At 44.4% G+C, this 18,325-nt stretch overlaps 1 protein-coding gene across 1 annotated transcript in view; it reads left to right on the top strand.

Annotated features, from left to right (window-relative positions):
• vwde (von Willebrand factor D and EGF domains) overlaps positions 1–18,325 on the top strand; it is a 374,620-nt gene that overhangs the window by 277,108 nt on the left and 79,187 nt on the right. The window contains exons 18-20 of the mRNA XM_085988385.1: positions 2,551–2,770; positions 6,049–6,192; positions 6,508–6,726. Coding sequence (XP_085844511.1) covers positions 2,551–2,770; positions 6,049–6,192; positions 6,508–6,726 — 583 coding nt within the window. The remainder of the gene's footprint in view (positions 1–2,550; positions 2,771–6,048; positions 6,193–6,507; positions 6,727–18,325) is intronic.

Here is an 18,325-nt window from a genome sequence, read left to right as displayed (position 1 = left end):
CAACAACAACAATCTTCTCTGCAATCACCTGATGCTGCACAGGACACAGGGCATCAGCGCCTGTCCGCATTGCTGCCCGGGATGCCAGGGGTGGCCTCACCATGGCCAGATTTACTTCACTTGACGCTGTACACCCTGGCTGCCACATGATGCGCCAGGTTGACACCATCCCACACCAGCACCATAAAGCATCCCTACAATGTCCAAGCCATTCCTTTCACATTCATCACCATTGCGGGTGGTACCATTATGTCGCACCATTCACTGCAACTCACTATGCCACTTCCAGAGGTGCACACAAATCTTTCCAAGAACACAAAGCGTTGAAAGTAAAGGTTTCAATGTTTGACAGCACATTACCAGAAACTTCACATGATCATTGGCTAAACCACTCAAGTGCCTACCCTTGTGTGCTCTTAGTTGGTATGCTTGCAGTAGGGTGAGGGTGAGTGTGAGGGGTGGCTAGTGAGATGGGGACGTGATAATGTAGATAGAGAGGGATGGGTGGAGGTCCAAGGTAAGTTGGTATGAGAAAGGATGTGCAGGAGTAGGGTAGGGAAGGCAGAGTGATGGGGGTGTGATGAGTGGCACAGCAGGATGAGGTTGAGTGTGGCTTTGCAGTAACGTTTCGTGATCTACTGAGATCATTGAAAGGTTTGCACCACTGCAGCCTGGTCCTCCTGATGACATCCTTGTGTGCAATGTGCAACCAGGCTGCATTGGTGTCCTGGGGAGATGTCTTCTGCCCATTGGAAGGGAAGAGAACCTCCCTGCGTGCTGTGACTCCCTCCATAAGCATATTGAGGGAGTCGTGGGAAAGCCTGGGTGCAGCCGTGCACCTTTGTGCAGTGCTTGTCAGTGTTTGCAGCACCTCAATGCTGTAGAACATTGACAGCACACAACTGTCAAAATCAATTTGGACATGGCCCTTTTAAGGAAACCGGCTGATGACGCGTCATCAAATGACATCATCAGACCCGCTTCCTTTTAATTGGCCAGGAACTTCGCAGTGCAGGCTTAACAAGCCCAATCCACAGAAAAATCTTCTCACACAGCGGGATGGAACCGGGAACAGGGTAGCCATCTGGCATCTACCTCGGCCACACTTAGCTCGCCTCGGTAGGTGAAATCGCAGCCCTTATTTCTATCAAGATGTATATAACTACTTAAATTTAGTACACTCCCAGCATTTTAATTAAAATTGATTGTAAGAATGTTTGACTTTTTGGCAGTAAAACATTAACTAAATAGAATAGGATAAAAAGGTTTAAACCTGCAAATCTAGGCATAAAACTGAATAATGTAACCACATCTAATTGTGTCTCTTCCTATTCCATTTCACAGAAAATATCAGATTCCAATCACTAACAACTGCCTCGTAATGTTCTGTCAATCTTTAAAATAAAGTCTTATTCTGAAAATGTTATAATCCTGCAGCTTGTTGCAGAGCTCTTGGAGGAAATGACAGGATGGTCTTAGTTTCCCCAGAGACACAAACCACAACTACCTACCAACAAGTTGCTATTGATACACAGGAAGGAAATGGGCTTAATGTTCCTGGAACACATTCCAAGTTCAAACCTGGTCCTAATTTGGTTTTGAATCCAAACTTTTTTTTGCCAGATTTGTTCCTATATCAATGTCATTGTGTGTCTTGAATTCTTCTACAACACGTAATACTGTAACAGCTGACGAGTTATTAACGAGTGTTAGACTAAGAACTTTCTACTCACCCCCCAAAGTCCAAACATTCAGAAGACCAAAGTCTGTACTGACAGGTGACATTTCCATTATTCCACACACATGCCTGGCTAGTTTAGTTTAATAACAGACTCTTGATAAAGAAAACAAAGGTAATCTGATCCTGCATGACAAATTAGTTTTCTGTCTATATATTTGTACAGCTGGCAGTTTCTCCATTAAAAGAGTCTTGGATTTTAAAAGTTCTTCAAATAAGCAGAAGGTTAAGGTTAAAATAAGAGTAAAAATCAGTTTTTGTTAGCAACTGTCACTCAGTGAATTTAAATACCTCAGGATCAGTACCATTATAACCAGGATCAATTTCATGAAAAGTAAATTATATTTTCAAACTCCTCCCTCTCTCTTTCCCCTCTCTCGCCTTGTAGTGCAGTAGGAGATCGACAAAAATATATTAAAATACTTACATTTGCATGTATTTCCAGTCAACTTTTTATATTATAAGTTCCTATATTTCCATTTATAATGGAAATTACATTTAGAAACTTGACAAACTGTGATTTTACTCTTCCGCCAATGAAAATGCTCCAGCGCCACGACTCGCGGGAGGGAGTAATTACAGTTTTTATGTAAACAGTTTCTGTTATAAATGTGGACATAGGAATTTATAATAGAAATATAGAAATTAGGACAAAATTGCATCTACACACCCTGGTTCAATTATATCCCGTCCTCGAACCCAAATACCCTGAGGACTATATGTGGTGTTGACCTCCCACATGCAACGCCACATATGTACTTTTATCTTTTATCATCATGTGAAATATAATACTACCTCTGTTTTCTGAATAGGTCACTGTAAACGCATGCAAATGCTTGAATGGAGGCTCCTGTGTTACAAACATAAACTTTCCTCCGGGGAGTGGAGAGTATCTCTGTATGTGCTCCCTTGGTTTTGAAGGAAGTTACTGCGAAATGAATATTGATGACTGCAAATCCAATCCATGTGGCTTTGGCAGCTGTGTGGATGAAATCAATAGTTATTCATGTAAATGTCAAGAAGGCTTTCAAGGTAAATAATTTATATGCACTGTTATAACCAAAGAAGGTTTGTATTTTTTCAATATTCATCCTTCTCATTCTCATTATGTGTATCTACTGTATTTGATTGGACAAGTTCCAGTCAACCATGAACCAGTTGAAATTTCAACGTTCAATAAAGTTTTGTGTAATTGGTTATTTAGCGTACAGGGAACAATAAGAATGGCTAGCTTTTCCACTGTTCCAGTTCCTATTTCTGCACAGCCCATGTTTCTTTCAGAGGCAATCAATAGATCACCCAGACATTTGCAGATTAATTAACCATAATAGGTTTAAAGGAGATAGAATGGTTTATGTGATCATTTACTAATATCTTTTAAAAGTCCTATAGCTCCATATTAAGACAGGTGATATTCTTAGTCGTATTTTTTCAGTGGCCAATCTCAAGTTGACCAGGTCAGTGACATATTGCCAGGCACTTGAGAAATATGAAAAGAGCACTTTTAGAGTTATAATAGCAAAATACTACGGATGCTGGAAATCTGAAATAACAACAGAAAATGCTGGAAACACTCAACAGGTCAGGCAGCATTGAGGAGTCCTCGACCCGAAACGTTAACTCTGTTTCTCCTCGATGTTGCCTGACCTGCTGAATGTTTCCAGCATTTTCTTTTGTTACTTTTAGAGGTATCCCCTGATTGGCCAGTTTTGTATAACAACAACATAGTAAAAGACGCTTCACAGGAGCGTTATCAAACAAAATTTGACACCGAGCCACATAGGCAGATATTAATTGCCCGGAATTTGTGGTCAGCGGTGAAGCAAAGACGTTCGCTGCTGACCCCGAAGTTTGCTCCGCACAAGGATCTCGCAGTCCCTGTGTCGAGGACTTCGGGTTTTCCGACCTACAATTCAATTCAGTTCAACGGAACTTAATGGGGATCCCCTTGTTTGAACTGCTGTGATGCCAACAGGCTGTCTAAGCAGCCAATCAAAAGACAGAATTCTCACAGACAGTGAGCAAAGAAGTGAGTAAGCCTTTAAAATTCTAACTTTTTAAAATAGAGCAAAAGAAAGATTGGGGTTCTCAGATAGAGAAAAGACAAACCTGGAATAAAGATGGACAAACTTAAAAAACAATAAAACATTTTTTTTGAAAAGTTTCTTAAAAATTTAATTTTTTATTAAATTGGTCAAATTTCACAGTGCACAAAATTAAAATTAGTTTTCCAGGCTCTTAACATTTGTTTAGCAGTCAATACGCTGTTAAAACCCCAGTTACACCTAATCCGTTTGGGTCTAACTTTTAGTGGGGAGTTTAACAGCGTACTTACTGCGGAAGAGCCGACGTTTTCGTCAGTTTCAATGATTTACAAGATTTCACTGATTGCTGGTTCTGTGGGGCAGCCTGTTTTGGAGCTGTCATTGATAGACCGGAAATTCGGGATTTCTGCATGTGCCAAATCCCGAAGTTCTGGTCAGTTTCAGTTGCGGAATGACGGCGAATGCTACAACAAAAGGAAAATTAACCAGTTGTTCATACAAATAACAAAATATATCCCAAGGAGATCTATTTGAAAAATGTATCCCCATAATATCTGCTGCAGCCCAAAATATCTCTGAAACGAATATGGTAGCAATGAAACAACATTTTCAGACTGGCCTGCTCCAGGTATTGAGCCAGATCAAAAACTGATGCACGTTTGTACACACATTGGGGATGGAGTGTTAAAATGTCTGCTCTCAACGAGCATACAGATTAGGAGCAGGAGGAGGCCACTCGGCCCCTCAAGCCTGCTCCGCCATTCAATAAGATCATGGCTGATCTGATTACTCCACATTCCTGCCTACCCCAGATAACCTTTCACCCCCTTGCTTATCAAGAATCTATCTACCTCTGCCTTAAAAATATCAAAGACTCTGCTTCTACCGCCTTCTGAGGAAGAGAGTTCCAAAGACTCACGACCCTCTGAGAGAAAAAAATTCTCCTCATTGCTGTCTAAAATGGGCGACCCCTTATTTTCAAACACTGACCCCTAGTTCTAGATTCTCCCACAAGAGGAAACATCCTCTCCACATCCACCCTGTCAAGACCCCTCAGGATCTTATATGTTTCAATCAAGTCACTTCTTACTCTTCTAAACTCCAGCGGATACAAGCCTAGCCTGTCCAACCTTTCCTCATAAGACAACCCACCCATTCCAGGTATTAGTCTAGTAAACCTTCTCTGAACTGCTTCCAATGCATTTACATCCTTCCTTAAATAAGGAGACCAATACTGTACACAGTACTTCAAATGTAGTCTTACCAATGTCCTGTATAACTGAAGCACAACCTCCCTACTTTTGTATTCAATTCCCCTCGCAATAAACAATAACATTCTAGTAGCTTTCTTAATTACTTGCCGTACCTGCATACTAACCTTTTGCGATTCATGCACTAGGACACCCAGATCCCTCTGCATCTCAGAGCTCTGCAATCTCTCACCATTTAGATAATATGCTTTTTTTAATTCTTCCTGCCAAAATAGACAATTTCACATTTTCCCACATTATACTTCATTTCCCAGATCTTTGCCCACGCACTTAACCTATCTATATCCCTTTGTAGGTGTAAATATTGGTGTTCCCTAAGATAAAACCTGACAACATTTTATATGCAATGTTAGCATCAATCACTCCTAAATTAGTGTAGCATCTAGGTTAACTAAAATACATTGCTTCAACAATGGGCCTTAATCTCCACATCAAAAGGGCACCCCTTATTATAATTATATGATACTTCCATTCTTGCACCTGGAAATCCTTATGGCCGCTCTGAGTGAAACTGATATTTTTCCTGGTCACTATTGCTGAATTTTGTTTTATGCACCTGTTAAAAACTTGGTTGATTCATGTCATCTAAGAAATGAGACTTTTGGGTTGGAAGGGGAAAATCGACTAAGGCCCCCACTCCTGATCACTATCCAGCAACTCCTGCTCAAAGTGTGCCTGAACTTTGAATGAGGACAGAATCAGATTCAACGGTGATGCCACTCATGGTATAATAGACTGCTAACAATCACTGTTAACCTCATACATGAATAATGGCCACTTGGGTGAGATCCTGAAAGATTCCCAGCACCTGTGGAATTGTACCCCATCAGGGAGTGAATGCCTTCTGGAGAGACTGGGAGAAAAGTTGGTGAGGAACAAAAACAGTATCTTGTGGTGTATGTCACTGTTGATATTTAAATGTTCCATGTGGTGTATTTTAGGGGTTAGGATTCCATATCAAAGTGAAAATTAGGTTCTTGTTTTTTTTTCCCAGGTGCCAACTGTCAAGGGGATGTCAATGAGTGTGAAGCCAACTCGTGCTTTCCAACAGTGTCTTGCTATAATACATTTGGCTCCTATAGGTGCGGGTTTTGTCCACCAGAATTGGAAGGAGATGGAAAAGTATGCAAACTGAAATGTATGTATTTTTTTTTTGCTTGCCATGTCTTTCACCATTAACAAGTCAATTTGATTTTAAAAATTGCAACCTGTGGGTATTTTAAGTATATTTCAACTACAGTTTTGAAGATAGTTTTTCTCTTCTGCTTTGTGAATCTCACTTTAAAGTAATAGTGAAAATCACTAAATCGTTTACAAAATCACGAATGTTAGCAATGCTTCATTTATAAAAGCTGTAAAATCCCTCCACTGCTGCCATGCATTCAAATCTTCATACACAGACACAAAATGCCTTCTTCAGCAGTTCAATTACTGCTCTTATCCCTGGTTCTAGCTGAAGGTAGAACTACTGATGGGGTTCCAACAACTACTGCAGCAACTGAGATCTTTGATGAAGACTACACTTCTGAGGATGAAGATGGTAATGAGGAGGAAGAGGAGATACAAGAGGAAGATGGTGAAGATTACATTACTAAAGTAAACGAGATCACAGACACAGTAAAACTGACAAATGAGGATCAGCGGAGCTTTTTCATCACCAGCTCTGGCCCTGGCAAGTAATAATCTAAATAATATTAGCCATGATGTGCATGAAGATTATTACCCATCATAAAACTGAAATTAAGCAATGTACCTTGAGAAGTCTGTAAGAATTAACCAAAGGGTAACGAATATGAGCGTATTTCTAGACCTTTCCAAATGAATAATATTTTGCGGTAAAAGTAATGGTGAGGCTATCAGCACTCACTGTTATTAAATGTAAATTGGACAGGAACTTCTGGTGACCGCACATGCTCAGTTAAACGTGGAAATCAGGAAGTTGCTGTTCGAGTTGCCCTGTTCCTCCAGAAGCTGCGTTATAACGGTATCTCATGGAGAGACTCGGCATTGAAACACATGGAACGGTGTGAAGTTGTGGGGCTCGAATTTCCAAGCCCCGAGGAGGCAGGTTTGGAGGTGGGATTGTTGGGAAAATTGCAGAATCGGGGGGCAGGAACCCATCCCGCCCCCAACCCACCTCCTTGCCAATGTCCCAGGAGGCAGGTATCCGACCTGTGCTGGGAGCCACCTCCCTGAGGCGGGAAGGGGATTAGTGCCAATTAACTGCCTGTTAAGGGGTTGGAGGGGTCGAGATGTCCGTTGTGCAGGTGAGTGATGGGTGCAGAGGTAAGTGTGTGAGGTAAGTGTAAAGTGTTTTAATAAGTTTTATTTACCTTTACTTTCTCCTGCAGGCTTCCTTCCTTCAGTTCTCGGGAGTCCCTCAGCTCACCGGCACAGAAAGCAGAATGGCCGCTGAACTGTCAAAAGCTGCAGCCTCTGCTTTCTGGTCTGGAGAGCTCTCTAACTGAGTCAGAGTAGAAGGACTCAAGTTAGAAGACAGATTGTCAGTGTTTGAAGCTTCACAGAGCTGTCAAACACTGATTTTTCATCTGTCAAAAGCTCTTGACAGATGAAATGTCAATCGCTGGTGTCACCAGTAACCAGGTGTCCTTTAATTGGCCTGCTGAGCCCGCTGGGCGGGCTTAACAAGGTCAATCAAGGAAAAGTAGCGTGGGTTGGCCACAAGTCGATGGAGGCGGGACTACAACCCAAAAAGTGGGAGTCCCGCCTCCAAAAGCTCCCCATTGACAAAATCCAGCCCTTGGTACTTTTGTGATAAATACACACTAAACTCACCAGAAAAAGTTAGTGCTTGTCCATTTCAGTGTAAGTTCATTTTTAATGGTGTGATAACTCTTAATTACTGCCAAACAACATCTCTGGCACTGAAAATTAACTTTTACAAGTGTGAAGTCTCCTTCCTTCAGATTTTAATTATTGTTGGAGATTTTTAAAACTGTAATTTTCAAAAAACCTTTTGTTTCTGTCTCTTTTAACTTTCTCTCTTAATCCAATCTTTCTTTCCCTCTCTTTATTTTGCTTTCTGTACATAATTTGGCATTGAATTAACTATTTTATGAATGACACATGCACATTACTTGGTTTCTTTTTTCCCTGTCAACAGAGTAAATTGGAAATCATCCTTTCCCAAATCACAATATCACAAAACATTTCTGTATGTATAACACTAGGGTATATTTACAGTTGGTAGGATCAATACCACTGACGTGATTTGGGCAAATATGGTCCGGGAAATTTAATAGCGCACAATCTCTCCTGGTCTCCACTGGTATCCCACAGCCCATAATTTTCAGTTCAGATTGATCTTGCACATATTTTGAGAGAGCTTAATTTAAATAAGCATAATACATGTTAATGTGAGTGCACATGACTTTCTGTCATTTATGACGGAATTTTGCTTAGCCTATCCCTGTACAGTGGGGGTAAAAAGAAGCTACATGGATTAAGAAGTACATAAAGGGCCAGAGACATTTTTAATGCTTATCTTTGTCTTTCCAATGGCTTTTTACTGCAGGTTTTTTAAATTGTTATTTTTATGTGCTTTTTCTCATTTTTTCAGGGTTCGTTGACTTTTTTCTCAGATTTTTGGCTTTGAAACATGGTCAGAATGTTTCTGTACAATCAAAAAAATCCAAATATTGTTTGCAAAATCCCCTGGAAGCCACTGTAATTGCAGCATGTGTAAGAGTTCAGCAGAATAGGATATGGTAACAGAACAGTATAAATGAAAAGCAGCTATATCACAATACAAGCATTTGCTCCAACTTGGGGAAATCACAAGCTATTTAATGCATACTATAGAGTCCTGTGCCAGTTAGCTGGACAACTTAAAATGATTGATATGGGTTGCTTTGAAATCTTTATATTGTATGCAGAATGGTCACACCTGCCACTATTCCATCAACTCTATCTGCAGGCCCTGACACACCTACCTGAAGATGATTGAGGACAACTGGCTTTGCAGGCTCTGGGTCAGCATCAAGCCAGTTGCACAGTCATGCCATCAACTGCAAGGACACCTGCAGCCAACATCCACATAGGAACAGCATTGTTAGTGATAGGAAAGGTCATTACTACCTGCAACTTTCTGCCTCCATTTTCTTCCAGGCTAGCATAGGAATGATCTGAAATTCCAGCTGATTTAATGGGCTGGATTTTGTCAGTGTGGGCGGGCTGGAGCGTGTCAGGTGGAAATCGTGCCAGCACCCCGACTCCTAATTGAAGTGCTGAAAAAGTGGGATTTTCCCCTAATTGGCCAATTGATTTCCTGCGTGTGGGAACCCTTGGCCCAATGAGTCTTTTCAGACAGAAAGTTGCCTCCGATGACGTCATCAATGCTGCTGGATTTAAGGCCTGCAAGCAGCCTTGCTTCTTCTGGAGACTGCAACCTTTATGGCCGTTGCTGTCTTCGCATTCTTCATCAACTATGTCCAGCAGTAGGCCAATTGTGCTCCATGCTTCGATGAGCCTTCCCTCCAAGCTCTGGTAGAGGGCGCGAGATCCAGGAAGGAGGTGCTGTTCCCTTCCTCAGGGAGAAAAAAGCCACCCCAGCAGACAAAAGCTGTGTGGCTGCAAGTGGCCCAGGAGGTCAGCTCCATCTCGCTGAGCCGCAGAACCTGGCTGCAATGCAGGAAGAGGTTTCATGATCTTCTGCGAACAGGAAAAGTGAGTATGACTTTCCCATCACCCTCAATCTGATCCCCATCGCCTCTCCTCACCAGCACTCTGCTTTGCCAACCTCTTCCTCCACATTCCACTTGACACTTACATGCCTGCACCCTTACCCATTCCCTCTCTCTCTAAGGTCACATTCACTTAACTATTTGACCATGCAGCCGTCACACTCCCTATCACTGTGATGCCATGACAACAACAACAACTTTCAGCACACAGGGAGGGTTCTTTGTATCCTTCTAAGCATCTATGTTATGGATTCACTACACTCACTCCTTCATTCTCACTCAAACTCCACTTGTGTCCCTCATTGCAGGAAAAGAGAGCCCATAATAAGAGGGAAAGAGCCATGACCAGAGGAGGGCCACTCTCAGTAGCCCAGCTCACCCCCTGGGAGGAGGCGGCCCTGGAGATCGCTGGAATTGAGGAGGATTCCCAAGTGGGGGACGGACAGATGGGCGCATCGCAGCAAGCTGGTAACAGAATAGTTTGGCATCGCTCTCATTGACATTGCACAAGTCACTGATAATGAATCTGATGCTCTAACAGATTGACTTATGATCATCTGCACTTTTCAATGTTCATGTAACCTTGACCTCACATCTCTAACTCTATCCTTTAATCCCCCACAGGACCATCAAGAGCCCCTGTCCCCACTATCCAGGAGGAAGAGCCTGAGCTTCCAGGCTCCTCAGAGGAAGCTGCAACCTCTGAGGGCGCAGCGTCAGCAGAATTCAGCACACCCAGCACCAGCGCAGGGACTCACACCTCGGTGGGACCTTCGCAAGATAGAGTAGTGTTGTCACCTGGTGTATCACAGCTCACAAGTGAGCATCAGCAGATGGTGGAGACAGAGACATCAGTGGAGAGTCCTCGTCGGAGGGCGCAGGACTCTGCCAGCTCGGCTCAGCTGCATGTCGACCCTGTGCCTCCGGGTCCATCCAAAAGGAGAGCGGTGCTGGAACTCCTGGAACAGGTGCAGGAATCTCTGGCAGGTTTTGTCTCCAGGGTCGCTGCGAGTGTGGAGTGAATGGAGGAGTCCATTGCAAACATGAGCAGAGCCTTTGTGGAGGCATTGGCGCATGAACGCATCACCGCGGAAAGGATAGCAACCTCCGTGGAAAGGATGGCGATCTCCATGGTAAGACTGGCTACCGCAGAGGAGAGGATGGCTACGGTAGAGGAGAGGATGGTTACGTCCATGGAGGAGCTTAGTCGCCAGGGTATGGAAAACATGGTAATTGTTCAGAATAGACTGACATCTCTTGAGGAGCGATAGTCAGCTATTGAGCAAACAAACTAGACCTTCATGCAAGCCCTCTGGAGTCGGACTTCCAGTGCAGAAACGGGTCCTCATGGCTCCCCTGCAGTGCAGCAAGGTGCTGTCCAGCCACTTGCTAGCTCTGAATTGGGGCTGACCCATGAGAGGGATGTTGGTGGCATACAACAAGGAAGTGGGGGCTCCTCTCCAAGCGCTCACATGACCATGCCAGTGCAGAGCCCTCGGTTAGAGTCCCCACCCAACTGAGATTGGCGTCTCAACCCCTGCACAGCCGCAGGAGCAGCAGACTGTTGCTGAGCCCTCACAGGTTCGCAACCCCAGAGGACACCTGCCAAAGGTGTCGAGACAGGAGCAGCAAGAAAGTGAGCAAGGGGCCTCCACATCTGCTGAAGCCACAGGGGAAGCACCACGTAGGAGCACGCGTAAGAGGAAGATAATGCACAAGTAGTCACAAGGGTTGTCACTTGGGTGTAATGTTGTGTTTAATTTTGAGAAGCCATCAGTTGCTTATTGTCATAAAAAATTCTGATGGCAAACTTGCAGTTTTGGCGTATGTCATTTCGCTAATGGGACTTCCACATTGAGGGCTTAGGGTGCCTTGCAATTGTCAGTATGGTGGTCAGAATGAGAGGAATCCGCAGGTTCTTGTCCATTGTCGATGCTCTGGTAAGAAGGTGCGAGGCTAAACTGTTTGATTGTGCAGGCTAAGCAAATGTGACCAACATGAGTGCGTCCCTTGCATCCCGGGCAGCAATATGGTGGCGCTCTGGCGCCTTCTGGCCTGTGCATCTTCAGGTGGGTGACTAGCAGCTTGGTGCTCCTGTTGATGTTCCTGCTGTCGGTGCTGCTATTGCTCATGGTTCTGCTGCTGCCGTGGCTGGTCTTCATCCAAATCTGATGTCCAGGAGGAAAGGAATTAAATGGTTGCCATGCTTCTGGTATATGCCTCAGTTGAGAAAGCACTTAGTCAAGGTGGGGAGAGGGGTTTCCAAGGAGGTTACACTGGAGATGGGTGTCAGGCTCCAAACTTCCACAACACTGAGTATGCCTGCTAAAAGTTCCCCCAGACTTGAAACAACAAAGTTCTGCCACCTGCAAATGATCATCGATGAAAACTCCTTTGTAATGGTGGAGCTGCAGCTGTTCATAAGCAATCCACCAGTGAGGCCGCCAGGATTACCTGGCGTGTTCCAGAGGAGGCGTGTACGGTGGGGAAAATGTGTTAAAATCGGAAATGCCTCTCAAAATGGGATTACAGAGGCAATTAAGTGGTTGTTAAGGGCCTTAAGGGCCTATCCCGCCTCTTGGAGGCGGGATGGAAAGCGGGTCAGAAAACACGCACTTGGGAAAATTGCTCGGAGGCGGGAATGGGCCCCCCCCCCCACCCCCTGCCAGTTTTGGCGATTTTAACAACTCGCACGCCTCCAAACCCACCTCCTCGGGGCTGAGAAAATCGAGCCCAATGTATCAAACAGGTGACTGATGCATTGGTGTGACCAACACTTACATCTTTTTTCAGCCCTGCATTTGCCGTATGCAACCTTTGTAATGGCTGAAATTTAATTATTTTCAACATTTGTGAAGGCAGAATTATCCATTTTAATATATTTAGAACCCTTGTAAAAGCTGAAAATATGGTTTCCCCTTAAATGTGACCCTTTATTTTTAATTGACTACAACATTTTTAAATTTTACTAGCAGTACCTTAAGTGCTATTGACATACAATTTCCTGAACCCCACCCCCAGTACTAAACCCAATATGAGCTAGGAACTCACCATAAATATTTAAGTAGGCCCCAAAAGTTTTGGCAGTCTTAAATCCCGCTCCGCTTTGTTCCCACCCATTGATCGTTCCATAGGTTAGACTTCCACTATTCATATTATATTAATGCTTTTGCATTAATTTCTGATATGCATGAGTGTGAAATTGGCAGTATAGCTTTGGAGTTGCATCAGCAATCTGGCTCCTGAGCCCACTAAAGTAAGTCTGCCAGCAGAGTACTGTGCTATGCAGATACCAATCTTAGATCAGTATCTGCAATATAAGGCAGCCATAAGTGCAGCTCATAATTTATTAGTTTACAAGTGTTATGTACTGTAGGTACGCATAGTACAGAACATATTGTAAAATTTCTAACCCGCTGGTAAAAAGCAAACCATTCGATGGAATCTGGAACAGTACCCATGGATTGGATGGTAGCTAATGTTACCCCACTATTCAAAAAAGGTGGTAGAGAGAAAACGGGGAATTAGTATCGGTAGTGGGAAAATGCTAGAGTCCATTATAAAAGATGTAATAGCAGAGCACTTGGCAAACAGTGACAGGATCGGACAAAATCAACATGGATTCACAAAAGGTAAACCGTGCTTGACTAATCTACAGGAATTTTTTGAGGATGTAACTGGTAAAATAGATAAGGGAGAACCAGTGGATGTGGTGTATCTGGACTTTCAGAAGGCCTTCGATAAGGTCCCGCATAAGAGATTAGCGTGTAAAGTTAAGGCACATGGATTGGGGGCAAGGTATTGACTTGGATAGAGAACTGGTTGGCAGACAGAAAGCAAAGAGTTGGAATAAACGGGTCTTTTTCCGAGTGGCAGGCAGTGACTAGTGGGGTACCGCAGGGATCGGTCCTTGGACCCCAGCTATTCACAATATATATTAATGATCTAGACAAGGGAACTAGATGTAATATCTCCCAAGTTTGCAGATGACACAAAGCTGGGTGGGCGTGTGTGCTGTGAGGAGGATGTCGAGAAACTCCAGGATGATTTGGACATGTTGGGTGATTGGGCAGAAACATGGCAGATGCAATATAACATGGATAAATGTGAGGTTGTCCACTTTGGTGGCAAAAACAGGAAGGCAGATTATTATCTAAATGGCAATAGATTGGGAGAAGGGGAAGTGCAACGAGACCTGGGTGTCCTTGTGCACCAGTCGCTGAAGGTAAGCATGCAGGTGCAGCAGGCAGTTAAGAAGGTAAATGGTATGTTGGCCTTCGTAGCGAGAGGGTTTGAGTACAGGAACAAGGATGTCTTGCTGCAGTTGTACAGGGCCTTGGTGAGACCACACCTTGAGTATTGTGTGCAGTTTTGGTCACCTTATCTGAGGAAGGATGTTCTTGCCATGGAAGGAGTTCAGTGAAGATTCACCAGGCTGATACCTGGGATGGCAGGAATGACGTATGAGGAGAGATTGGGTCGATTGGGCTTGTACTCGCTGGAGTTTAGAAGAATGAGAGGTAATCTCATTGAAACTTATAAAATTCTGACAGGACTGGACAGACTAGATGCAGGAAGGATGTTCCCGATGGTCGGGGAGTCCAGAACCAGGGGACACAGTCTAAGGATAAAGGGTAGGCCATTTAGGACAGAAATTAGGAGGAATTTCTTCACCCAGAGCGTGGTGAACCTGTGGAACTCTCTACCACAGAAGGCGGTGGAGGCCAGTTCATTAAATATATTCAAGAAGGAGTTGGATATATTTCTTCAGGCTAAAGGGATCAAGGGGTATGGGGAGAAAGCAGGGACCGGGTACTGAATTTGGATGATCAGCCATGATCGCATTGAATGGCGGAACAGGCTCGAGGGGCCGAATGGCCTACTCCTGCTCCTTTCTAACTCTAGTTCCATGAAAAATTCTAGCCAAAAACAGTACTTACCTTCATACCAACTTGTGCAAAAAATAATTCACATGTACCTAACACATGAATACAGCCGTCCACCGGATGTTACTTAAGTACTCCCACAGCAGTATGTCGGTCTGAACCACTTGTGTATTTACAGATACAGATTCGATGTAATCTCCCATTCTGTCACACACAAACTTCTTTGAATTCTTCTGTTCACACATTCACACGCAGTGTCAACTATTTTCATTGTTCCACTGTTAATTATTGACAAATTGGAATTGGTTATTCTATTCACTCAGCAGAGACATTCTAACTGATTATTTTTGGATTCTGCTCCCTCAGCTGCTAGTGACCTTGCCCATCAATGATAAGAGAAATAGTAAATTATAAAGTTGCAAAATTGCATCTCTGTTGTCACAAAAACAAGTAATTATTAGCACATTATAATCATGACAGCTCTGCCATGCTGAAATTTCACCAGATTCTCTGAATACAACGATACAGACAACTGAAAATATTTTTTTAAGGTAGTAATTGAAAAGCGCTATAAAGTTCCAAACTGTTGCAAATAAGCAGATGCACAGGGGTGAACTAGATAAGGTGGGCTTCATCACCATTAATATGTTGCCTACAGTGAATATAGGTGACCGACAGAAAAACCAGACAGTTTGGATGAGAGAACTAGGAGGGTGCCACGAGCTTAGTCAGTGGAAGAGCAATGTGATAATGTAAAAACTAATAAAGAAACACAACAACAACTTGTATTTATATAGCATCTTTAACGTAGTAAAATGTCCCAAGGCACTTCACAGGAGTGTTATCAAACTAAATTTGACACCGAGCCACATAAGGAGATATTAGGGCAAATTGGTCAAAAAGGTAGGTTAAAAGAGCGTCTTAAAAGAGGAAAGAGAGGCGGAGAGGTTGGCAGCTGAAGGCACGGTCACCAATGGTGGAGCGATTAAAATTGAGGATGCTCAAGAATTGGAGGAGCGCAGATACCTCAGAGGGTCATAGGGCTGGTCAAAATTACAGAGATAGGGAGGGGCGAGATCATGGAAGGATTTGAAAACAAGGATGAGAATTTTTAAATTGACACGTTGCTTAACCAGGAGCCAATGCAAGTCAGCGAACACAGGTGATGGGTGAACGGGACTTGGTGCGAGTTAGGACATGGGTAGCAGAGCTTTGGATGGCCTCAAGTTTATGGAGGGTAGCATGTGGGAAGCAGGTCAGGAGTGCATTGGAGTAGTCAAGTCTAGAGTTAACAAAGGCATGGATGAGGGTATCAGCAACAGATGAGCTGAGACGGGGCGGATTCGGGCGATATTCCGGAGATGGAAATGGGTGGTCTTAGTGATGGCGCAGATATGTGGTCGGAAGCTCATCTCGGGGTCAGATATGACACCATGGTTGCGAACAGTCTGGTTCAGCCTAAGACAGTTGCCAGGGAGAGGGATGGAGTCAGTACCTAGGGAACAGAATTTGTAACACAAATGATGAATATCAAAAAGGAACAAAGCAGTATTTTGAAAATAAATAAAATTGTGATCCAAAAGAATTGTCAATGCAAAAACAATGTTGCAGTAATGGGAGAACAAACTTAGGGGGGAATTTTGCCAGCCCTGGGGAGGAAGGTTTGGAGGCGGGACTGCCGGGAAAATGGCAGAATCTTGGGGCGGGTGCCCATCCCGCCCCAACCCGCCTCCGTGCCATCTTCCCAGGAGGCAGGTACCCGACCCGCGCAGGGAACTGCCTCCCCAAGGCGGGAAGGGAATTACAGCCACTTAACTGCCTGATAACAGGCAGTTAAGAGGATTATCCCCATTTTACCCCTACAAGTGCGGGCTTCCCGACGTCGGGAAACCCTGTCAGGGTCAGCGAGGCAAGCAGCGGGTCTGTGGGGGTCGGAGGGGTCTAAAAGTGCGCTGTAGAGCTGAGTGATGGGTGCAAGTGTGGAGAAGTAAGTATGTGAGCTGAGTGTAAAGTGATAGAAAATGTTTACTTACCTTTGTTTCTTCCTGCAGGCTTCAACAGTTGGGGACTCCCACATTTCACCGGCAGAGATGACAGAATGGCTGCTGCATTCTCCGATGCAACAACCATCTGATTTCTGCTCAGCAGATAGGTATGATGAGTCTTGAATACAAGGATTTATCAAACAACAGAGAATGTCAGTGTTTGAGAGCTTCACAGAGCTGTCAAATGATGACAATTCATCTGCCAAAAATTTTTGAGAGATGAGGCGTCATACACTGACGTTCTCTGTAACCGGCTTCCCCTTAATTGGCCTGCTAAACCCGCAAGGTCAATCAAGGGAAAATAGCGTGGGTTGGCCAGAAGTCAATGGAGGCGGGACTAAAGCCCGACACGTGGGAGTCCCACCTCCAAAAGCTCCCCATTGGCAAAATCCAGCCCTTAGGTGCAGACAAGAAGACAAAGTAGGATGGAGGAGAACATGTCCTCGATAACTGATGATAATTAACGACTTTGAGACAATTGAGAGAGAAGTCCTAGACGGGCTAAAATAAATCAATTCCCAAAGATGGATAGTATTTATACAAGACTCCTAAGAAAGACAAAAGATGAAGGGGGTTGACTTTCATGTATAGCATTAATTGGCCGGCGTGTCAGCAGGTCGTGCGCGCCGCCTGCTTGATGGAGTTGGGTGGGACATGAGCCATTTTTGTGGTTGGGCTTCATTTAAATGAACACAATGGGCCCGATTTTCCCAAAGGTGCGGGGAATTGTCGGGTTCCCCGAATGTCGGGTTCTGACACGAATCTAATTGGATCAGCCAGCTGCATGCAATTTTCCCTCAAGTGGCCAATTAATTTCCAGCGTGTGGGGACCCTTGCTAATTGTCCATTTCCAGTCAGAAAGCCCCACAGTATGATGTCATCATTCGTGGTGCTTTTAAAGTCTCCAGCAAGCTTTTCAACCTCTGCAGGCTTCCCAACCAGTCGTACAGAATGGCAGAGGAGCCTGCACCAGCTGCTGCCAGCGGCAGAGCCCGAGCTGCCGCCAAATTTGATGAGACCTCATTGCAGACATTGGTGGATGGGGTTAGGGCCCACAGGGAGGTCCTCTTCCCTAGCTCAGGGAGGAAGAGGCCTCCCAAAGAGACCAGGGCTGCTTGAATGGAGGTGGCTGCAGAGGTCAACTCTCAGGGAGTCACCCGTCGGACCTGGATGCAGTGCAGGAAGCGCTTCCATGACCTCCACCGTACAGGAAAAGTAAGTATGAAGTTCCCATGACCCTCAACCTGATCCCCATTGCCTTTCCCCAACAGCACTCAGCTTCAGCACTCTCTTCCTCCACATCCCACTTCACAGTCACATCCATGCACCCTTACCCATTCCCTCTCTCTCTATGCTCACATTCACACAACTATTCCACCATGCAGCCCTCACACTGCCTCTCACTCTCATGCTTGGAACACAACTGATAACACACAGGGAGGGCCCTTGGTCTTGCAGCTTCACACCATCTTTGTCTCCTTCTAAGTATCTATGCTATGCAATCTCTACACTCCTGCACTCTCACTCAAACTCCACTTGTCTCCCTCATTGCAGGAAAAGAGAGCTCACAATAGGAGAGAGCGAGCGAGGACTGGAGGAGGCCCACCCTCAATCGCCCACCTGACCCCCTGGGAGGA

The sequence above is a fragment of the Somniosus microcephalus genome, chromosome 5 (assembly GCF_052327205.1).
Source record: "Somniosus microcephalus isolate GS21.2 chromosome 5, FLI_Smic_1.0, whole genome shotgun sequence".
In the NCBI taxonomy this organism is placed as follows: domain Eukaryota; kingdom Metazoa; phylum Chordata; class Chondrichthyes; order Squaliformes; family Somniosidae; genus Somniosus; species Somniosus microcephalus.
Note: the sequence above shows the minus strand (reverse complement) of the source record. Positions and strands in the feature narration are given on the sequence as shown.